The sequence below is a fragment of the Ruditapes philippinarum genome, unplaced genomic scaffold (assembly GCF_026571515.1).
Source record: "Ruditapes philippinarum isolate M1 unplaced genomic scaffold, ASM2657151v2 ctg6942_1_1_1_1, whole genome shotgun sequence".
Classification (NCBI taxonomy): domain Eukaryota; kingdom Metazoa; phylum Mollusca; class Bivalvia; order Venerida; family Veneridae; genus Ruditapes; species Ruditapes philippinarum.
Genome location: NW_026859172.1, coordinates 1 through 25,575, shown reverse-complemented (window position 1 = coordinate 25,575; position 25,575 = coordinate 1). Strand labels below are relative to the sequence as shown.

At 32.5% G+C, this 25,575-nt stretch overlaps 2 protein-coding genes across 2 annotated transcripts; one reads left to right on the top strand and one right to left on the bottom strand.

Moving 5' to 3' along the window:
* The first annotated feature begins 282 nt into the window (after positions 1-282).
* On the top strand, positions 283-4,051 carry LOC132755517 (bifunctional polynucleotide phosphatase/kinase-like). Its single transcript, XM_060746395.1, has 8 exons — positions 283-588; positions 848-1,029; positions 1,530-1,619; positions 2,083-2,203; positions 2,455-2,576; positions 3,064-3,195; positions 3,350-3,452; positions 3,788-4,051. The coding sequence occupies exons 1-8, from the start codon at positions 342-344 to the stop codon at positions 4,027-4,029; spliced, it is 1,239 nt and encodes a 412-aa protein (XP_060602378.1). The 5' UTR covers positions 283-341; the 3' UTR covers positions 4,030-4,051.
* An 8,631-nt stretch (positions 4,052-12,682) lies between these two features.
* On the bottom strand, positions 12,683-21,498 carry LOC132755516 (RB1-inducible coiled-coil protein 1-like; the record flags this gene model as incomplete). Its single annotated transcript, XM_060746394.1, is given in 9 exon segments — positions 12,683-13,760; positions 14,366-14,436; positions 14,970-15,097; positions 15,379-15,440; positions 17,044-17,091; positions 19,043-19,091; positions 19,613-19,835; positions 20,337-20,445; positions 21,373-21,498. Coding segments are annotated over 9 exon segments (939 nt in total), but the record flags the coding sequence as incomplete, so codon positions are not given.
* Positions 21,499-25,575: the final 4,077 nt, after the last annotated feature.

Genomic DNA, 25,575 nt, shown 5'->3' with positions numbered 1-25,575 from the left:
TACGAGCCTGTGATGAAATATTATCTTTTGGTGACATTTTATTTAAAAAACGATCACACTACAATGTGTGGGGTAGTAGCATTAACTCCTGGTGCCCCGCGGAGCAAAAATACGACATAGCGCAAGTTAGCCACCATTGTATACAGAAGTATCGTTATCTTTCGTAAAGTTTCGGAATGTCTCGGTAGAAAATCGATACTATATCGGTGACTACCTGTACAGTTTTACCTGTTTAAACATGTCCAGCTCGATTTATATATATAAACATTATCACTTCCGGTTTACCTGCATCAGGTGTATAAATAAAGAAGAAAATAAAGAGAACATCAGCAGTTCTAAACATGAGTGCTAGGCGTGCAGGGTTGAAGCGTAAAGCTGCAGAACAAGCAGAAGTTAAAGCTAAAAGAGCTAAAGGGGAGACGGATTTAAGTGACAGTTTAAAGTGGGATTATCATGGAGAAGTTGTGAAAAATGTATGTCCACTGTTAACGCTAACATCCCCAACATTACCGGGAAGTCAGAAAGCCGCAGGTTTCGATATCGATTTCACTGTGATTAAAACTGCAAGTGGGAGAAAATTCGCAACAGGTAAATAATCGTTTAGATGTTGAGAAAGGGGCGTGGCAAAATGAATCTCTATTTATGTATTACTATATTAGTAGGTACACAAGTACATAAATACTTGTTGTGTACCATATTTACACTATACGGACATGCACATTCGTAGAAGCGTCTTTATATTGCAATATCATAATAATTAATATTGTTATATTTTCTAGCATTCCAATCAATAAAATAATAGTGCTGACATTATTGTTATTAATTCATTTTAAATGATTATCTTCAGGGGCGTCAGACTGGGAATGGTGGGATGAAAGTGTTCCAGATAAACTAAGAGAGCTTCATAAAGATGGATATAGGGTGATTTTCTTTACCAATCAAGCGGGAATAGAAAAACTTAAAGTCCAACCAGAAGAACTTCAGCGGAAAATTGAAGCTATTATCAAAGAGTTAGATATACCAGTTTTAGTAAGTCTACTTACATATTTCAGTCATATAAAATATAAACCTGCCTGCTTATAATTATTGATTAAAACATGACGGTGTTTTTTTTTATAAAGAAAAATATTGGTATGAATTAAAAAGTAGACGTAAATTTACTACATACCGGTTTCTCCGGGTCGTTCTATTTAATAAAGATTAATGTATATAGAGATTATATTCGATATGCTATTATAATACTAGATCGAATTTATTCAAACAGGGTCTCGCTAAATCTTCCGAATGGGAAGAAAACTTGATAACTAAATCATAAATTTCTTAATTTCACTCGTGCGACTCATATAAACGTTCTTGAAAATAGTGCGTTTATCTTTCCATATCTTTACAAAAGAAACCTGATGAGTTATCTTAAACCCATAGCTTCATTTTTAACTGATTTTAAAGAAAATGTGTACCCTTCCTCATTGTATAGAAATAAAAGTAATCAAAAACTGGTATTAAAGATATTTTCCCGCCTTTTTTTTCAGGCGTTCGTATGCACCGGGGAGAATCATTACAGAAAACCAAGTACTTTGATGTGGGAATACTGGGAGACAAAATGTAACCAAGGAGTAAAGGTACCTAAAATCAATAAAGCTCTAAAAATTTCCCTCCAACATGTACACATGATATACGAATTGCTGCAGCATTGTCTGAACTATATGCCTTAAAATGTCATTAGTTAAAGTGCTCTATGTCACTGAAATCCTATAGTTTATTAAGGTGTCATTATACAATTCCGAAACAATTTGAAACTCGTAAAACTGACACCATATGACATGTTTTCATATTCCGGATTTTTGAAAACCATATATGAGCCGCGTCATGACAAAACCAGCATAATGGGTTTGCGACCGGCATAGATCCAGACCAGCCTGCGCCCGCGCAGTCTGATCAGATCCATACTGTTCGCTTACCAACTCTATTACAAGTTGAGAAACTGATAGCGAACAGGATGGATCCTGATCAGACTGCGCTTGTCGCAAACACATTATGTTGGCTTTGTCGTGACGCGGCTCAATTATTTAACGTCATTTTCAGGTTGATAGGACTAAATGTTTGTATGTTGGAGATGCTGCTGGGAGAGCCAAGGAGTGGGCACCAGGAAAACCAAAAGATTTTTCTTGTAGTGACAGAAAGTTTGCTGCCAACCTTGGAGTCAGTAAGTTTTATAGATGCTTTATGTAGTTGTACTGTTTTTGGAGAAGTATGTGCTGTTACGCAGACAAACTAGTTCAGTTGCTATCTTTAATTTTAATGGCAGAAAATGCCCTCTATACCTCTATAGCTCTATACAGTATTTCAAATTAGAACTTTTATAGCCAGATATTTGACATACGTAATTTAGATGAAAAACCAACATCCCCAATGTAAATGTTATGTTACACAAAGAACAAAAATATATATTTTCAGAGTTTCAAACCCCTGAAGAATTTTTCCTTGGAGAGGATCCAGCGAAATTTGCATGGCAGTCAGTTGATCCAAACACTGTCTTGAAAAAGACAGATGTAGCAAGTAAAGAATACCACAGTAAAGTAAGTAAAATAAATACCAAGTTTTATACAAATATAGGTATGTCACCTCCTGTTCATAACCACTGTTAATAAGCTTCAGGTTGAAGAGATGACTAGATGATCATTTACGATAAACAATGTATTATGCTAAAATTTGATATAGAAAATACTGTGATAATTGCTAAAATGTCTCTTTTGAGTACACACAGAGACGACATGTGACGTTTTTGAACTTAATATGTGGAAGAAATGTTTTGTAGAAGCTTTAGTTGTACTACATATGCTAAATGTCCATCTCATCTATGCATTCATATAACATAAGATATAATATATATACACTAAACACCTTATGAAAACATGTTATTTTAGTAAAAAAAAATCTATACAGTCACTTTATAAACTACTGCCAATTCAGTTTATGGTGATATTTAAAATTAGGGAGTATATAAGGATTAACGATTTCATTAATAAAACCAGACATTGATCTTGTAATGACTTTATTTTACAGTCACCAGAGATGGTAATTATGGTAGGAGCACCAGCAACAGGAAAGAGTACATTCAGAAAACGTTATTTTGAACCTCATGGTTATATAGCCGTCAACAGAGACACCATGGGAACCATGCAGAAATGTGTGAAGGTACCTATTTCTGTATATTTGTGGTATAAAATATGGAATGATTACAGTACAGTACCAAAGTAAAGTAACTTTATTCTGATGATTGTTTTCAGTATTCTCTATTTACAATCATTTGCTTTCGTTAGATTTTATCTTTTTGTTACTATGGTTACAGGCAGCTACTGAGGCTCTGAAGACAGGGAAGAGTGTTGTTGCCGACAATACTAACCCTACACAGGCAGCTAGGAAAGAATTCATCGATTGTGCCAAGAAAAGTGGTAATTTATTTCATCTTTATTTCAAATGATAAACATAATAATGAGTGTCGTATTCAAATTACAATATTCAATTACTCTTTATTTATATTTTATTTTATCACCAGAAGTTAAGAGTTCAGCTATGTATTGCAATAAATCAGGTCATTATCAGGTAATGGCAAATAGTTTAAATAATATAGACCCATGAAGAATGTGCATGTGTATGCTTATAAGTGGTATTACTGCACATCTTATGATCTGGTATAACAGTGTGATACCATATGAGAAACTTATAGTATTATATCTTATGATAAATTATGTCTGAGGAAGAAAAAAAACATTTAAACATATTTCAGGTGTACCCTGTCGGTGTTTTGTGATGGACACTCCCATTGATCTTGCCCATCATCTCAATTATGTCCGGCAAAACCAGACAAAAGGCGGTGTCCGACGGATTCCAGATGTCGGCTACAATGTTTATAAGAAAAACTTTGAGGCTCCATCAAAGGCTGAGGGGTTTACTGAGATTATCCAAATACCTTTTGTTCCAAAGTTTGACAGTAAAAAAGATGAAGAAATATTCAAACAGTGGACGTAAAACAAAACATTGTAAACTACAGTTTCGTTTTGCCTCGACTATTTGTCGAAATAAAAGTGTTCCGTTACAGAATATCCTTGCATCATCAAGATTTGTTGTGATATTGTTTCTCTCACCTTGTCATGTTTAGTTGTTACGCCTTATAAAAAAGTCATTCTTCCTCATCTCTATAACAAAACAAAGTGGTTCCATCCAGCAAACAGCACATTATATATACTTTATTTCTCATCACCTAGAGACATTATTTCAAGGTATTTCACATACTGTCATGTACATGTACTTTATACCCCACAAAACTGTATCTATTTACATTTCAAATATATTTATTTTTTATAAAGTTTTATTGTTTTAAATTTGTGATCATATGCATTTTATATCTCAATTCCTTTATTCATATCAATTTCCCTGTTTATTCTTACTATAAAAATAATTGTGATATTACAATCAGATTGCAAGGTCAACCAACAGTATAGATCTACAATGCTTTTTAAAATAAATATCATTTATATACTTTTTACTTGTAAATATTTTTCACCAAAGCATGATGAAATTTTATTTATTTGTTTTTATAACATGTTGCCATTCTTTTGTTGAATATTGTTGATGTTTTACTAATACATGTATAATAAAATCTTTTGCACTTTCATCTTTCTTTTTAAATAATTTAACATAATATACAAGTAAATATGTCTAACAAAGGCATGAAACGGAACAGTGTGACATGTTACATTACATTAAGTATTGTAGTAATTACGTTACGTATAGCCTACTAATGGTGTTTTGTTCTATGATGTAACAAGTGAAGACCAAGATAAGTCAGCATAGTTTGATTTTCTTTGCTATTCAGTCAGTATATATATATATATATATTGTAAAGTTTCCCTAAATGAAATAAATGGTTCTGTCTAAAATGAAATATGAAATGTCAATTTAAGATATTTAACAAGGTAAACGTTAAAGTGTATAAAGCTATATCTTCCCTACCTGCATTTTATAAAATCTTTGTTCGACTTTGAAAAAGAACAACTCTAAAATACCTGTGTAGGACAGAAATATGTTGGTATATTACCTTATAAGCGAATGAAGCATTCACAAAATAATAGCTGAACAGTTACACAAACTCCTTTATAAAGTAGCAGCATAACATTTGTTTCCTGAACATTTTACTCTGTTCATATGTGTTAAATAGAAAACATCCTAAGGTACATGTCCTATGAGAATTTACCTAAAAGTTATGGAAACAACATAATTTTACAATCTATAAATGTTATAAAAATAAGTCATTAGATATACCTTTATATCTTTTAAAGGTATATTGTAAATTGTCAATGTGACTGATATCAACATTTTTTGTTCTTTCAAATGCATATACTATAATAGTTATCACAGAACATTCACTATAAAACCTTGACTAATATCCAGTAATATAAATTACCGTTCCATTCATCATGTAATGTATAGGTTATTTATCAAAATAACAGTTTTAATTCTCTCTATCTTCCATTGATTCAAACCCCTGCTGGGGATCTAGACTTTGCAAATAGGTCTACTTAAATTGTCGTAACATATTGATTAAAAATATCCTTTTCAATAATTTAATTATACGATAACAATAATGCTTTCTAAATGCATCAAACCTCCTCTTAGCTTTAGGCAGACGGTACATGCTGAAAATACTGTTCCATTGCTATGGGAGTCTTGAAAATGCAAAACAGCCTACATAGAACAAATATAACAAGAACCACTCAATTTTTGTTGCCATTTTTTTTATTGTACAATCATCAGGATGTGTATAAATCAACAAAATGAATCAATGTTACAACATACAAAACAATCATAGCTCTTTGAAAGACTTTCAAAACATTAACCTACTATATCATAACCACTTTTATAATCAATAAAAACATCCCAAGTATGCAGTCACCAACTATTACAATTACACAGGCTTTAAATATATAATTACGGAGGACAGTAAGTGCATTTGGCTAGATTAAGGTATGTAATCTATAAAGATTACTACAAGTTCTGTATTTTCATTACAATAAACATAAACTTGGAGGTGTCCTGCTTCGATATATAAGGTGAAAAAAAATAGAAATGTTCATCAATGTGATGAAAACAATTCTAAATACAGACAATGTCATTCTGTCTGTTTCTTCACACTACAAAAAAAATCTTATTTAAAACACACAAATATAATGGTACAGGCAGAATACCAGTTAATAGATTTCACAAGGGTCTGCTTTTTAAAGGTTTTTCCCTATGTCAAGACTTACAGAAAGTTTTTTTTAGGATAATTATAAACATTTCAAAGACCTTCCAATGTCAGGACAGTATCTTAAATTGCTCAACCAAAAATGAGTCGTTTTTCATTCAATAAAGTTCAATGTACATTTTAAGATGAGCATACTTTATGTATACAAATATTAAACTTAAGTTATATATGTATAGTTATTATGTCTGATGTTCTTATTATAATAACTGTTTTCAACTTGAAAATCGTACCAATTAACAAACAAGTGAACAATTTTACTGAACATTTCAATGTAACCATACATCATATAGCTAACATCTTTTATAAATACATACATGTACTACATTTACCTGTAAGGATTTAAGATCTAAGTAGATTTAAAGACCTTGCCATGATGTGCTATAAATAACAGAGTTACAGTTTCAAATTTGAATCTCTTATTTAAGTTACAATACAAGAGAACAGAATGTTAGGACTATTTATGACATTGATATTATTATACACAGTCAAATAAGTTATTATATACAAAGTACAATAAATGTATATTAGTACTAGGTTGATAAAAATGTAAAATGTTACAAACACAAACATCATAACTGATATGAACTGGCTTCAATTCAATCATTTTGTAGCAAGCATATATGATTTTTTCCCCATCATTAATCTTAACCTAAACCTTCAATCTGCTGTAAGTGATTATCCCTTGCCATCCTACTAGAGCCAGGCTAGTGTGCACATTTATGCAGTCTGACCAGACTCTATACTGTTGGTCAAACAACTTTATATTTTTATATCATAATCAATGTCTCTAAAATTGATAATCGACATGTAGATTAAAAGCTAACTCACATGTTGTTTACTATAATAACTAGAACTATCGCTGAATGCGATTCATACCCCCACCAATGTCCTTGACAGAAGACCACTTGGAAAGGTGGTTAAGGGAATAACTTATGTGGCACAAATACATAAAAAGAAATTATCTCTGGTGAAAAAAAGACTAATTGTACAGGTAATAGTATAAATATATATTATCAAATCATGTTCAAAACAGTTACAAATAACCTTTCATTTTCCCAATGTATTAAACATTTTATTTATAAGTCAATTTTGACCTTCAAGTGTGGCCTTGACCTTAATCTGGCACAAGGGTAAGATGGGTTTTGCACATCACCCAGTTTGGTTGAACATTTGAGTAAAGTTTGAAGAAAATCCTTCCATTAGTATAGAATTTATAGAGTAGACACAATATATTGTCTAGTATTGGTTGTATGTAAATTTGAAGACTTAAAAAGGGGCATAACTTTGTCAAAATGCAATACAGAGTAATGAAACTTGACCCGCATATCTTATTTGCCACACCTCATATATCTTTTAAGTTTCAAGCAAATGCCTGTGCTAGTTTCAGAATTATTCAAGTACATGTTAAAATTTAAGAACATTTTCTAAGTCAATTTTTGACTTTCAAGTGTGACCTTGACCTTTAGCCGGCACAAAGGTGACATGGATTCTACACATAACCTTGTTGGGGTGAACATTTGAGTAAAGTTTGAAGAAAATTCTTCCATTAGTATAGGATTTATAGAGCAGACACAACATATTGTCTAATATTTGATTGTATGTAAATTTGAAGACTTAAAAAGGGGCATAACTTTGGTAAAATGCAATACAGAGTTATGAAACTTGAACAAACAGCATATCAGAATTGTGACCCTTCAAAAATATTTTAAGTTTCAAGCAAATACCTTTTCTAGATTTAGAAATATTCAAATAAATGTTAAAATTTAAGAATATTTTCTAAGTCAATTATTGACCTTAAAGTGTGACCTTGACCTTTAACCAGCAAATGAGTGACATAAGTTCTGCACATCCCCTGGTTGAGATGAACATTTGAGCCAAGATTGAAGAAAATATTTCAATTAGTGTAGGACTTACAGAGCGGACATGACATACCGTGTAATATTAGATTGTTTGATATTTGACCTTCAATTGTGACCTTGACCTTGAGCTGACACATGGGTAGCATGGATTCTGCACATCCCCATGTTGAGGTAATTATTTGAGCCAAGTATGAAGAAAATCTTTCAATTAGTGTAGGACTTACAGAGCAGACACAACATACTGTGTAATATTTGATTGTTTGATATTTGACCTTCAATTGTGACCTTGACCTTGAGCTGGCAAATGGGCAACATGGGTTCTGCACATCCCCTTGTTGAGGTGAACATTTGAGCCAAGTTTGAAGAAAATCTTTCAAGTAGTCTAGGACTTACAGAGCGGACACAACATACTGTGTAATATTTAATTGTTTGATATTTGACCTTCAATTGTGACCTTGACCTTGAGCTGACACATGGGCGACATGGGTTCTGCACATCCCCTGGTTGAGGTGAACATTTGAGCCAAGTTTGAAGAAAATCTTTCAAGAAGTGTAGGACTTACAGAGCGGACACGACATACTGTGTAATATTTGATAGTGTTTGATATTTGACCTTCAATTGTGACCTTGACCTTGAACTGACACACGGGCAATATGGGTTCTGCACATCCCCTTGTTGAGGTGAACATTTGAGCCAAGTTTGAAGAAAATCCTTCAATTGGTATAGGAGTTATAGAGCGGACACGAAAATGGAGACGGACGGACGGACGGACCGACCGACGGACGGACCGACCGACCGACGCGACAAAGCGAATCCATTATAGCCCCCCCCACATTTTGTGGTGGGGGTATAATAAGGACATATCTACATTAACTGTACATAGAAACACTTGCTTGTGTATTTGTGATGTATAGTCACAATCTGTACGACAGCTGAAATCCATTTCACATTTGGGAATTCATATATTCAATATTTCAGTAATTTTTTACTTATTAACATATAATGATTTACAAATAATGGTATCTATTAGTTCAAAAGTTGCATACAATGTAAATAATTACAGCTCATGTCTCTCTCAGTCACAAATAAGGCTACATGACAAGTTTTGTCCTTATATTGTTCCTACATGTCTTCACATACACACAAAAGTTAACATATGATGCATCTAGTATTTAACATATATAAATCTGGAAGTTTTAAACATATAATCACCGGAAATATTTGTAATTTTAGTCAAATACACATATGTTGATGAAGTAGCCAATACAAGCAATAGAAGTATTTGTTCTTTATATAAAATGATAAATGATATTAGATTAACTGTCAAAAATTCATGGCATAGAACCCTTGAAATACGATAAATATAGCATTAACAATGTTGTTTAATAAATAAATAATCTCACTCAATCAATCATAGTATTATAAACAAAATAAATTATTTCAGTTGATATAAATAATTCATTAATTATCTTATAAATATTTGGTCAAATACCAGACAAGTGTGTTTTCATAAAATTGTTAAAAAATCTTTCACACAATCACATCTAGCTGTATGGTTAGTATTTTAAACAAGGTAAAACATGTAGTGTACATTTATTACAGAGTTTCATTCAGTATAATTTAATCATTCTTTGCTTTCAAATCAAGAATACAAAAAATCTTACGGTAATCTTAAGGTAATGAATCCAGCTTGACTTATCAAAAATGAACATAAAGATTACATGGTCATGAGCAACAATACTTCTGGTCAACCCACCTCTTCCACAATTGATAATTGATAACAGTAAGTGACCAAGTTACTAGTATCTTAATTTATCCAAGTAAAAGCATTGCACTAATGAATGTTTAGTAGGATGCTTTACTGACAGTAATAGCGTACAGAAGAACAGTCCAAAGTTCAAACGGCTTTCAATGCTCAAAGTTTATGTATGAAATGTCTCAATGTGTGAACTCATTTATCAAAATATATCAATTTACAGTCAATTTTAACACATACATAAGCTCATATTACAGTACACTTTATGAATTCATTTAACAATTTACTTGTGTATATCAAAAGCCTCAAAACAAATGCACATTCTATCCGACCTTTAACAACATAAAAGTTCCACAATATTGCAGAGAAAAGTTGGAAACGGTCTGTTCTACACATTACAGATTGAACATCAAAAACTAATTGTTCTTTCATCAATTTATAAATACATTCATAAATTTAAAAAAATTTGGCAATTCATTTTAGGTCTTTAGTTGCAATTTACAAAGTATGCGAGTCTAAAACGATATCATCCAGATCTGAAATATAATCTATCAAACAAGAGCTGTCGGTAGGACAGCAACGCTCGACTATTCTTAGTGTTTGATAGTAAAATAGGCCTTGATTAAAAGGTAAAATTTTCTCAGTAAAGAAAAAGGCAAATTTTTTCTTTAAATCCATATTACAGTTATAGGCATTGGAGAGAGTCCTATTATGCTGTCAAAGAAGAGTATAAAATTCCAACATGTTTCAAAGCTTTGAAAATATTTCAGGTATTACAAAAACTTTAACGTAAATTCTAAGTCGAAAAAGGGGCATAATTCTGTCAAAATGCTTGATAGAGTTACCTCCTCCTGTTTACAGGTTGGGGTCATGATGGTGAACAAGTGTGCAAAGTTTCAAAGCCATATGTCAATGGACTTTGAAAATATTTGAGGTATTACAAAAACTGTAAGGTAAATTTCTAAGTCGAAAAAGGGGCATAATTCTGTCAAAATGCTTGATAGAGTTACCTCCTCCTGTCTACAGGTTGGGGTCATGATGGTGAACAAGTGTGCAAAGTTTCAAAGCCATATGTCAATAGACTTTGAAAATATTTGAGGTATTACAAAAACTTTAACGTAAATTCTAAGTCGAAAAAGAGGCATAATTCTGTCAAAATGCTTGATAGAGTTACCGCCTCCTGTCTACAGGTTTGGGTCATGATGGTGAACAAGTGTGCAAAGTTTCAAAGCCATATGTCAATGGACTTTGAAAATATTTGAGGTACCGTATAAGTGGTTTTTTCTGCGGTGACTTTATTTCTGCGTTTTTCTGCGGTCAGTTTCAGCACTGCAGAAATAAAAACCGCAGAATATTTCTCCATGTTTTTTAACGATTTGTGTCCTAAATTATGACCTGTTTTCTCCAAAGTAATAACGACTTACGGATTATAATGGTTAGCGGGTCATCGAGTTATATAAAATTGCTTTAAGCCAAGTACCGTAATAATTCTATTTAGCGCCCATCCTCTAATAGACGCCCACCCCCCATATTTTGGACAAAAAACGGCCATTTTTCAGCCCAAAGTTGAAAAATTAACTGCCCCTTTTAAACGCCCATCCCCCGATTTGAGTACAATTGAGCTTACCTTTACAATTCAAGTTTCCTTATTTCCGTTTTCACGTAGGAACGAACTTCCCTTTTCTTGTCTTTTTTTCCGTAAAGTTTATATATACACGGTATTTCAATGCCACCACCTTTTACAAAAGTTCCTTTTGATGACGAACGCGGTTCTCCAAGTATTTCGGCACTGATTTTTTACAATAAGTCCATCTTTGAATAATTTTGTAAGAGGCTGACATAATCCCTCCGGTATATGTCCAACAAGAGATCCATTATTTTTTACGATAATTGCGCTATTACTATGTTCATTTTCTGGTTCCAAATTACACTGAAGTATAGTTCCGACTGGGCATGTATATTTGTAAACGTGATATCCCTTAATAACAGATTTTATAGACACAAGCATAGGTGTTGCCATAATTCAATGTGTTTTGTGTATAAGATATATATACATGTATAAAAAATAACCATTCCGAGATGCCAAAACTCACGCGCCTATTTCATTACGTCAGCAAGGTCAACGTACGTGCGTGGTTCAATGTATTGGGGCCCAACATGGGAGATTAGTTCTGATTAAAATTATTTTGAACAATAGACCATTGTCTTTTTATATCAAAATTCCGCATCAGTCCCTTTAGGAACATATATGCTTGTGTCAGTAAAATCGGTCAGAACTATTTTTACTTTTTTTTAACAATTATATTGGCGGGTAAAAAATGCATAATGATCGGACTCAAAATATTCCATTGACATTTTGAATTGTATAGAACATCCCAGATTACAGAGTTAATTGGTAACCTTACATAAATATTTCGTTGGGAAAAATCATAATATTTTTGCAGTAAAAATGCGTGAGGCTCATTTTTTATTCCCGTGCTCCGAAACCGGACTCTACATGCACGGTATTTAAGTGCGGAAAAGAACAGACTTTAGCCGGTACGTTACGATACCGAAATCGACTTTAGCGTTGTCTGCAATTATAAATCAACATCCGCTCTATCTTCGGATTCGTTATGAGGGGCGAGTGGATTTATAAAGCCTTGCTTAGGAAATTAGTTTGTCTTATGAAGATGCGTCTCCAATTAACGCCCATCCCCAACTTTCGAAAAGTCTATGATTCTAATAAAAGCCCGGGCGCTAAATAGAATTATTACGGTATATTATATGTGCTTGTAAAAATGTACCTATTGTTAATTATGCCAATTTATGAATAAAGATATTTAAACATCATAGTGTTTGCCTGTACGCTATAAGGTTTTTTCACCACTAAATCATTAAAACCATTTTAACCCTTGTACTGCTAAATAATCGTCGTATGCATTAATTGTTGTCTGATTTACGATAAACTTCTATAAATTTTATTAAATTAAAGATACTACCGGGGTGGTATATTTTTCACACGTCATTTTACGCAGATCAAAAGATGCATACTGTCTATTGTTGTGCATTACATTTGTTTGCAAGCAAACAATATAATTGTTTGTAATTACTAACAATATAATTGTTTGTAATTACTATATAGTTTTGCAGTGACGACGATAAACAAAATTTTTATGCAAATGTGTACATGCAAATAAAATAGGTAGAGTAATGTGACTTAGACTTTGATAAGATGAGCCGCAGAATTAAAATCACGTTTTGTCCAAAAGATGCGTCGCAGAAATAAAGTCCGCAGAAATAAAAACATGCCAAAATTTGGAAAAAACGCAGAATTTGGAGTCCGCAGAAAAAACCACTTATACAGTATTACAAAAACTTTAACATACGTGGTTACGCCGACGCTCGGGTGACTACAATAGCTCTACTTATTCTTATCGAATAGTCGAGCTAAAAAACTATTTTGAAATAAATATGACTTGAAAAATGCAATGGATTCAAAACAATTTGATTAACAAAGAACTGTTTCAGGAATGGAGGTTTCAACTTAACAAAATTTTCTAGGCTTATTATATAATTATAAAGCGGTTTGTGACAGGGCACCAGATTAAAAAGTTCATGATCTGGTTGGTTGCTTCTTAGCACACATTTAAATCTGACCAATGGCAAGGAAGCAAACACAGAGTGGTTTACAACATGAAATTCATACACCAGACTGTGTTGTATATTATAAGGAATGTCATGAAGAGCCTGATGCAGTATCAGATTTTTTCACTGGAGACTGGTTACCTTCTCTTGTCCAGCGTTTAGCTTTAACTCTGTAAAACTTGGTGCCGACTGGTACTTTGAATCTGTTGTTTGACTGTTAGAGAAGAAAAACTTGACATTTGTTATCATGAAAATGCAATATCTACTTAAACATTTACATTTTTCCATATAAAACCCCAAAACAAAACAAAAATAAGAGGGCAAAAAAACCCTGTTAATATACATTATGAATCCACGCATATCTTTGGTAAATACTTTACTATATAAAAAAAAACTTCAATGAAATAAGAAAATGTCAGACATTTATAATGTTGAAAAATGTTCTTGAAGTGATACATTGTATATCAATATGATAAATTAATAAGTTTATTTTTTACATTTATCTAATCATCAATGAGATGCTATAATAAAGAGCCATTCTTATAAAATTGCGAACATGTACATGTCTGCAAACAATTATTCTTATGTGTCATACATATTCAGAGTAGGTCAAATGACAACTTTCTTTTTTTTATTTATGTATACTTCAAGTACAGATTGTTATGTAAATAATACCACTGTACTCGTGATGTATTGAAACTACCAATTGGGCAAGTCAATCTGTATCAGCAAAATTAATTTTGCCAAAACACATACATGTACTGCAATTAGACACCTTTAACATTTATAAAAAACTATCAATATTAAAGCATAAAATACCTTTTTAGCTTGACAATATTCTTTATCTATGACTTCAGCAATCAGCCATTGTTTCTTACATTCACCACCTTCTACATATAATAAAACAAATTTATTATTGTCAGGACTGTACATTTACAACAGTTGCTTTTCTTTAAACTCATATTCCAATATTTTTTCTTTCATCCCAAAAACAGTGATACCTAAAATGTGTAGACTATACAGAAATCTACAGGCCCACATGAAAATGTAATTGGTGCATAAATTAAATAACTTAATCTCAGTACATGTAAAACATAATAAACTTAAGTTGCAAGAGCTTAATTACATCTCCTTTCAAGTCTACTTCCTGCAAGTAACCAGTATTGATGTCATGCAAGGAAACGTAAAAGTGGCTTAAGTAAGGCTCAAACCTAAAATCCCTGGGTTGCTGATAGGCAGTGACACTTAACACAGTGTTAGTACATTTATGTCAGCCAATAAAGGAAGAATGAAAAGTGACCCATGCTTTAGGCTCTATGAGAACTGAACATTTCGCTTTCTTCCTGACAGGCAATTTTCTGCTGACATAATTCATTTTTGAAATCTCAACATCATTACATGATAAAACAATGTAAAGTCTTACCTGATTTAAGACCTAATGGTGACAAACAGTCAGTATGAAGAAAATGTAAAGTTGTACCAACAGTGAATACAACATACTGGTCGAGTCGTTCATCTAGACATAGCAACACAAGATCTCCTACATGACAACTGTAAACAAAATATATACATTATATTTGTCATATGAAATGATGGAATTATCTTCTTCATTCACTTTATATTTCCAAGAGTATTTATATGGTAACAATGCAAAGATTATAAGTATTAAGTGATATAATTACATAAAATCTGCTATACTTAAAATTCAAATTTTAGCTTTTTTCTAATCACATTTACAATCAAGTTCGAAATTCAATAATAAAATCACGTTAGTAAGTATATTGAGGAAATATATACTGAATCTACTGTGAAAGAAACAATACTGAGCATACCTTGTAATAGAAACCTTATCTTGGACTAAAGACCTTGTACTTGCTGACATGGACAGCTCCATCTGTAATAAATACCATTCACAATATATTTTTAACAAGTAGTCTGCATCCAATGTTTGAAGTAAAACAAGAGCTTCTGTAAAGACGGCATGCTCAACTATTCTCAGTGCGCGATAGTAAGGAAAGGGGCTTAACTCTTTAAAAAGTTAACTATGAGTTATGGGACTTGTGCCCATCATATTAGATAATCACAGAGAACAAGTGTGTGAAGTTCCGACCCATTCTCTTCAGTAGTTTCGGAGATACAAACATGCAAATAAAATATTAACCAAAGTGTGACAGAGAACCTGATGCCTTAGCTCTCCCTATTCTTCAAACAGTTAAGCAAAAAAAACATTTCACTTAAAATTCAAGATAACAAGGAACACATTCTGCATTATATATAAAAATATTAAGAACTCCTTTCAGATATACATGTATATTAACAAATTAAGAAGAAAAAAAGAATGAACAAGCATTTGATAGTATTGCGGGCAATACAGTAGTCCCCTACCGGTCCCTCAAAAAGTTCTTTAATTGTCATACACTCCTGTGTATTGCCATTTATAATGAATTTGAGGATGAAGTCTGTATTTGAAAATATCGACCACAAAACATAATAAAATAAGTTTGTCTATATCACAGTAATGTGTTAAGTTTCCATGCTTAGTAAGGAAATTATGTTTATACAACCTTGTCATATTAATACGATGTGGGATTTTAAAGTAAATCCTATAAGGAATGAAGAAGTTGGAGTGAAAATACCAGTTTCTCGAAAAAAATCTAAGTTCAAGGGGGACATAATTCTGGAAATAGTCTTGCTAGAGTATTTAACCTTCTCAAAAATGTCGAGTGATAATAAGAAACATATATATGAAGTTTGAAGTAGATACATTAGGAAATAAAAAAGTTATTTAAAAAAGACAACATTTTTTCCCCTAAAAAATCTAAGTTCAAGGGAGGTAATATTGATATTTTTTGTGCTAGAGTTATAAACCTTGTCACATATGATGTGGTTGATGACCAGGAACTTATATTTAAAGTTTGAAGTAAACACCTTAAGAAATAAAGAACATATAGTGAAAAAGCTGAAAAGTTTAAATCAGAAATCTTGAAATTCAGGCTATTTGTTGCCATAGCAACCAGAATTTTCAACATAGGAAGAAATGAAAAAGATGTGCATAATCTCCAGACTGCCATCTACCCATATTTCAAGTTTCATGAAAATATTTTCAGTACTTTTTGAGTTATCACTGGATCCAGTTTATGTGTTAAATTTGCCATATTTTCAGACTATTTGTTGCCATAGCAACCAGAATTTTCAAGATAGGAACAAAAGAAAAAGACATGCATAATCTTCATACTGCTATCTATCCATATATCAAGTTTCATAAAAATATTTTTAGTACTTTTTGCGTTATCGCGGGATCCAGTTTTGTGGACAGACTGACGGACTGACAGACAGACAGACAGACAGACAGACAGACGGACAGACAGACGGACAGACGGACAGAGGGTAAACCTAAAGTCCCCTCCGGTTAAACCGGTAGGGGACTAATAAAGTACATTAATAGTATATAATTAAATTGAAATACAGAAAAAGAATGAAAAAAGAATTTAACTTACCACTTTCTGTTGCATTTTACTTAATTCTTCATCCTTTAATCTAACCACCTGTAAATATGTGTCAAAAATTAACTAATATCAGACAATGTACAGAAAATAGGTCTTTATTCATGATATATACAAGAAACACACATGCACAAGCAGAAGATGTTTGCAAGTAACCATATCATACATCCATATCACAACAAGCCATACCCTATAATGGAACATAATAATATAATTTTTAAAGCTTATTTCTAAAGTAATTTCTCCATCAAATAAATGTTAATTTCATGAAAAAAGAACTTATAACAAATACCTACATGTAAAACAATCACTATATAATTCTGACAAAGTAAATACAAAAGCATAGTCAACTGTGTATAAATGGTTAGTATTAAACATTGTTGTCAACAATTTACTTATTTTTATAGCATTCTGTGTAAACATTAGTTATTTATAAATGGTTCATGGTGGACTTACTTAAGTATTATCTGTATTAAAAGTATTCACGAATATCAGAGCAGATTGTTGTTTATTGTAAATGATTACATATCTTTAATAATTGAAAGAATTCTTTTAAGGACTAAGTCTATTTTTTTTTTTCGACTCCTAAAATACATATGCTAAAACCAACAGTCCTTAGCTAATAAAATTATCGAGAAAAAAAAAGCCATGAACAAACTCTATTACAAATAGAACAAGAGCTGTCCGTAAGACAGCGCGCTCGACTTTTTTATTGCTTGCCAATAAAAAAAGTTTTTGCAGTAAAAGGCAATACAAGAATCTCTGTATTTTTAAAGTGAACAATGGCCATGAGCATTAAGATATTTAGTGAAGAATTATTTTACTGAATTGTGTGATACCCTTGAACACTGCAGCAAAGTTTGAAATGTTTAAGTCAAAAGAGGGCTGGTAAGAAAGAAAAAAAAACTAGTTGTTTGATACCCTTGAATATTACAGCAATGTTTATATGACATAATTTATGGTAAAGTGAACAAGTGGATAGGAATGAATTTTTTTAGATTTTTTAAGTTTTTTAGTGCTTGCCTATAATACAAAACATTGACAGTTAAGGGCCATAATTCAAATAAAATCTTTGACAAAATTACCTTCTCCTGGACATGTTTGGGAATCATGATTGTAAACAAGTATTCCAACTTTCAAATTAATATCTCAAACAGTTCAGTCAAAAAGTGGACTGGTACTAAAAACTTAACCAAGATTCTAAGTCGATAAAAGGCCTTAATTTTTAAAACAAATCCTTGACAGAGTTACCTTCTCTTGCGTACAGATGGGGTAATGATGTGAAATAGCATTAAAAGTTTCAAAGCAATATCTCAAAGGGTTAAGGCAATAAGTGGATTTTACCCATATTCAATGTATTTTCTAAGTCAAAAAGGGGCATAATTCTGTCAAAAACCTTGACAGAGTTATGTCCTCTTGTCTGTTGATGAAGGTCGTGATGGTAAACAAGTATGGTCAGTTTCAAAGCAATACCTCCAATGGTTTTGAAATAAAGTGAGGTGGTACAAAAAACTTAACCAAGCTCAATACACTTTCTAAGTCAAAAAAGGGCCATAATTCTGTCAAAAACCTTGACAGAGTTATGTACTCTTGTCTGTAGATGGAGGTTATGATGGTGAACAAGTATGGTAAGTTTCAAAGCCATACTTGTAATACTTCTGAAATAAAGTGGGGTGGTACGAAAAACTTAACCAAGGTGTGACGCCGACGCCGACGCCGGGGCGAGTAGGATAGCTCCCCTTTTCATAGAAAAGTCGAGCTAAAAACTGATAGCGAACAGCATGGATCCTGATCAGACTGCGCGGATGGGCAGGCTGGTCTGGATCCCTGCTGGTCGCAAACCCATTATGTTGGTTTTGTCGTGACATGGCTCATATATAGATCTCACAAACCTTGTTATAACTGTACATAAGTCTAGCAGATGGACAGATTAAAGCCACACATAAGAAACAAAACATGAGAACATATATAAATAAGAGGTGTAAAGTCTTACATCTTCAAGGTCTTTAATTCTCTGATGTAAAGCAGGTTCTTCTGGATCACTAAAACATTGAGATAGAAACTTTTGATGGCTGGCCAGAAATGTAATATTATACATGTATGTTTGAGTTAAAACCTTATTAAACATAAATATAACTGACATTTTGATAAAATATTAAACTAATGCAATGTTTGATGTATAAATCAAAAAGTTGTAAGTCATCATGGCTGAAAGATATAAACTTAGATATTCTTAAAAAGGTCTGCATTATTCCTTCTTAGACAAATATGCTTTTGTGGGTTAAGATATATTACATATCATATGCAAAATTCTTTATAATTACATGTATTGCGTTATTGTATGATATTGTACAGTTTATCTATTGCACAGTTTGTCAAACCTTCTTTGATACATTATTTACTGTATAATATTATATGACAATGCACATAAAATTAAGATAACTCCTTATTATGAGAATCAAATTATAAAAACACAACATTGTATTTTAGAAATAATCATTTTCAATTATTAATGAACCACTTAATACTACAAATTATCATCAGATAGTTATGGTAAATTTACCTTATTTTGACAACAGAAGATGATGATTTAGTTACTGTAATATCCGAAGAGTCTGATGCCATATTCTGTAGTTGTTCCTTGTATTGTATCACCTGTTGCTGGACCAAACCTAGTTCACTCTCTAGTAGACGCTGATTAGCCTCCTTGTCCTTGAGGAAAGACAAAGCTCGTTCCTTGATATCCTCTGCCTTACTTTTCTCCTCCTTCAATGTTTCTATTTGCTCTATAATACAATATTATTATACTTAACATATATCATAACATGATAACATGGTAATATTAATTTAACTGCATTGTAATTTAATTGTTTGATTACTGGAAATGATATGTCTGCCTGCTTTAATCTGTTAAGGTCAATAATGTTCAAAGAAAAGACAAAACTATATATCTATATATAATACAGATAAAATATATTTGAGAAGATGTCTGTATCCAGATTATCAATAAAACATTATCATGGCAATCAACTATTTTACAATTTTGAGTTATTGCTGTGTTCAATTAAAGTATCATTGATAATTAAGATAGAATTAAAATAATAAACAATGACTCATTAATTATGCTAGTATTTTTGTTGGAATTAACTAAAATTTAAAATGACTTCCAACTCTTTCAATACGTAAAAGACAAAAAATATATTAAGCACAGTATTTTTATACTGGAAAAAAAAAACAACAATTGAAATATCCTACAGCTTTCTATGTCATCAAATCTAAATGTTTACCTTTCAACTTTTTGATATCTTCTACAACTTTACTCTCTTTTACTCTCAATTCTTCTATCACTCTATCCTTTTCTTTACTAACTCTGTTCACTGCCTCATTAAACTTGGTCTGAAAATTCATAATGTAAAATACGAGTATAGCTTATCAAACAAAATATGACTAGTCGTTTAAGATAACTGTAAAGATAAACTACTGTTTAAGATAACAGTAAAGATAAACTACTTACTATACAGCTCTTTTTTAATGAGCAAATTATTTTTCTCTGACTCTGACACATACATGACAAAAGCTTTCTACTGCAAAAAGATTTTTTTTTGTTATTGTCCTTTAAAGAAGATAATTTATTTTCTTAAAGATATACTATGCTCATCCTTGAGTAAAATATTTTAATCACAGAAATTTATTGAAATCTATGAAATTCTTACTGAATATGTCTAATTTGAATAAAAGAATGAATAAACTATGTATGGGAAGCTGCGTTCCATATTACAGGTCAACTAAAGTTGGTGTTTTCTTTAAAAAAAAAAAACTGCCAGTTTTTTTAACAACACTATATGTTCTTATTGTGACTATCTTATAGTGTGTAGAATTTTAAACATAACATATTTACTATATTTAGAAGTCAAAACATGTTAATTTTATATTTACAAAGAGACTATGTAGCAATTATCAATATTTCCTAATGTCAAACTTGAGCATAGTATATATTTAAGTTATGTACACTGATGCTGATCTCAAGAGTATCTCAAAACATGAGAAACATCAAAGGCTACGAATATATCCATTTTAAACATGTCAGATTATCAAAATATCATTGTGTGACATAGAACAATTTAAACTTGACCTTTGAACATAATACCACTACATCTACTTTTAACAAAGAAGACTGTCATTTCACAAAACTGGACATCAAAATATTTTTTCGACACCATCTTCTTCACCAAACATTCATTCAACATATTATTCTTTCAAACATACATATAAATTATATTTCATTTTACTATTGGTATTAATTACCTTGCCGCTAAAATTTACCTGTTTATCACCTGTCATAGATGTAAGACTAGATTTAAGTTGTTGTGCATCTTCTTTCTCCTTCTCTATTAGTGCTATAAGTTTACTGATCTCTGCATTGTGATCCTCTTCTATCTTTGCCAACTTCTACAATAAAAATCAAAATTTTATGACAACTTCTGATGGTATAAAAAAACTACAGGAGAATAAAAAGTTATAACAAGAGGGCCATGATGGCCCTGAAGTCGCTCACCTGTATATAGGCCCCCGGAGCGAGGCCAGTTTAAACCCCAGGGCTTTTATTTGAACAAATTTGGAAGACGCCCATTAGAAGATGTTTCATGATGTTAAGTTTTTACTACACACATATAATGAAAAACAGTGACCCCCCCCCCCTGCAGGGCCAATTTTAACCCAAGGGTTTTTATTTGAACAAACTTGGTAGACCTCTATAAGAAGATGTTTCATGCTTAACATCTAAGCTCTAGCACATTGGGTTTTTTAAAAGAAGATTTTTTAAGTTTTTACTATACACATATAGTTGAAAACAATGATACCCCTGGGGCGGGGCCAGTTTTGACCCCAGGGCTTTTATTTGAACAAACTTTGTAGACACTTACTAGAAGATGTTTCATGCTTAATATCTGAACTGTAGCTATTTGGGCGTTATCAAAGAAGATTTTTAAGTTTTTGCTATACACATATAGGGAATTCAATGACCCCTGGGGCGGGCCAATATTGACCCCAGGGCTTTTATTTGAACAAACTTTGTAGACACCCATTAGAACATGTTTCATGCTAAATATCTTAGCTCTAGCTCTTTGAGTTCTTTAAAAGAAGATTTTTTAAGTTTTTACAATATGCATATAGGGAAAATCAATGACCCCCTGGGGCGGGGCCAATTGTGACCCCAGGGCTTTTATTTGAACAAACTTGGTAGACACTCATGAGAAGATGTTTCATACTAAATATCTTAGCTCTATCTCTTTGGGTTCTTTAAAAGAAGATTTTTTAAGTTTTTACTATATGCATATAGGGAAAATCAATGACCCCCTGGGGCGGGGCCAATTTTGACCCAAGGGCTTTTATTTGAACAAACTTGGTAGACACTCATGAGTAGATGTTTCATATTAAATATCTTAGCTCTTTGGGTTCTTTAAAAGAAGATTTTTTAAGTTTTTACTATATGCATATAGGGAAAATCAATGACCCCCTGGGGCGGGGCCAATTTTGACCCAAGGGCTTTTATTTGAACAAACTTGGTAGACACTCATGAGTAGATGTTTCATATTAAATATCTTAGCTCTTTGGGTTCTTTAAAAGAAGATTTTTTAAGTTTTTACTATATGCATATAGGGAAAATCAATGACCCCCTGGGGCGGGGCCAATTTTGACACCAGGGCTTTTATTTGAAAAAACTTTGTAGACACTTACTAGAATATGTTTCATGCTTAATATCTAAACTCTAGCTATTTGTGTTTTTTCAAAGAAGATTTTTTTAAGTTTTGCTATACACATATAAGGAATTCAATGACCCCCGGGGCGGGGCCAATATTGACCCCAGGGCTTTTATTTGAACAAACTTTGTAGACACTCACTAGAAGATGTTTCATGCTTAATATCTAGACTCTAGCTATTTGGGGTTTTTCAAAGAAGATTTTTTAAGTTTTTGCTATACACATATAAGGAAAATCAATGACCCCCGGGCAGGGCCAATATTGACTCCAGGGCTTTATTTTGAACAAACTTGGTAGACACCCATTAGAACACGTTTCAAGCTAAATATCTTAGCTCTAGCTCTTTGAGTTCTTTAAAAGAAGATTTTTTAAGTTTTTACTATATGCATTTAGGGAAAATCAATGACCCCCTGGGGCGGGGCCAATATTGACCCCAGGGCTTTTATTTGAACAAACTTGGTAGACACTCACTTGAAGATGTTTCATGCCAAATATCTAAGCTCTAGCTCTTTGGGTTTTTTAAAAGAAGATATTTAAAGTTTTTCTTTCCAGAGTTCTGCATGGAATTAAATTCTTTGAACAATTTTTAAAGGTGACCACCAAAGGAACCAATTCTGTGAAGTTTGGATGAAATTGGCTTAGCGGTTTATGAGGAGATGTCATTTATGATTTAAAGTAAAAGTTTACGGACGGACGCCGGACGAAAAGCGACCACAAAAGCTCACCCTGTCATTTTGTGACAGGTGAGCTAAAAAAAAAAGAGGGCCATAATGGCCCTGAAGTCACTCACCTGTTTATAGGCCCTTGGAGCGGGGCCAGTTTAAACCCCAGGGCTTTTATTTGAACAAACTTGGTAGACACCCATTAGAAGACGTTTCATGCTAAGTATCTAAGCTCTAGGTCAGAGTTTTTCAAAAGAAGATGTTAAGTTTTTACTACACATATATAATAAAAAACAATGACACCCCCCCCCCCCCTCTGGGGGGTCCAATTTTTACCCCAGGGTTTTTATTGAACAAACATGGTAGACACTTACTCAATGGTGTTTCATGATTAGTTTCTAAACTCTAGCTCTTAAGGTTTTTTAAAAGAAGAGTTTTTACTATACACATATAAAAGGAAAATCATTGATCCCCCCCCCTACACCGCATGGCCAATTTTAACCCAAGGGCTTGTATTTGAACAAACTTGGTAGACACCCATTAGAAGATGTTTCATGCTAAACCTCTAAGCTCTAGCTCGTTGGGGTTTTTAAAAGAAGACTTTTAAAGTTTTTACTATACACATATAGTTAAAAACAATGACACCCATGGGGCGGGGCCAGTTTTGACCCCAGGGCTTTTATTTGAACAATGTTTGTAGACACTTACTAGAAGATGTTTCATGCTTAATATCTAAACTCTAGCTATTCAGGTTTTTTCAAAGAAGATTTTTAAGTTTTTGCTATACACATATAAGGAAAATCAATGTCCCCCGGGGCGGGGCCAGTTTTGACACCAGGGCTTTTATTTGAACAAACTTTGTAGACACTCGCTAGAAGATGTTTCATGCTAAATATCTTAACTCTAGCTATTTGGGTTTTTTCAAAGAAGATTTTTCAAGTTTTTGCTATACACATATAAGGAAAATCAATGACCCCAGGGGCGGGGCCAATTTTGACCCCAGGGCTCTTATTTGAACAAACTTGGTAGACACCCATTAGAACATGTTTCATGCTAAATATCTTAGCTCTAGCTATTTGGGTTCTTTAAAAGAAGATTTTTTAAGTTTTTACTATATGCAAATTGGGAAAATCAGTGACCCCCTGGGCCGAGGCCAATTTTGACCCCAGGGCTTTTATTTGAACAAACTTGGTAGACACTCACTAGAAGATGTTTCATGTCAAGTATCTAAGCTCTAGCTCTTTGGGTTTTTTTTAAAGAAGATATTTAATGTTTTTTTCTTTCGGTTGCCATAGCAACCAGATCTGCATGGAATTAAATTATTTGAGCATTTTTCAAAGGTGACCACCAAAGGAACATTCCTGTGAAGTTTGAATGAAATTGGCATTATGGTTAATGAGGAGATGTCATTTTAAGTAAAAGTTTACAGACGCCGGACGGACGGACGGTGGATTGGAGCCGGACAAAATGCGATCACAAAAGCTCACCCTGTTACTTTGTGACAAGTGAGCTAAAAACTTTGTAAGTTCATCACATGTTCTTGAAATTTAATTTATTAGTAAATATCCAAAACTGAAAAATTTCAAGTAAGCATCAATCCTCTTAATAGTACAGAAATGATATACTTGCATATATCATAGCAAGTCAATTAATAAATAGCAACCAAAGTTTCTAATTCATTCTTATAAACAGAAGTCATTATCATATTTTATTTCTAAATACACAGACAACATTTCGTCTCTGCACTTTTCTCTTATTTGAGATTAGAGAATAATCTGAGTTTAGTTTAAGCCTTATTCAGATAAAAGAAACAATTGTTTTCACTTCATCATACACGATCAATTGAATTATTAGTCCAAATGATTTGGCTTTGATTTTCACTAATTTGGCAGTTATACAGAAATATTTAATATTATCTAATATCAGTTGACATTTATATGTGAAACTGATGCACTTATTCATATTTATGAACACCATAGTATTCTAAATTTGTATTTTAACCTTTTCCCTTATATAAGCGTGTTTCGACGGCTTTTTGCCCCCCCCCCCCCCTTTTTGAGGCCTCAAACAGTGAAAAAATGTCCTATTTAGACCCCAAACACTTT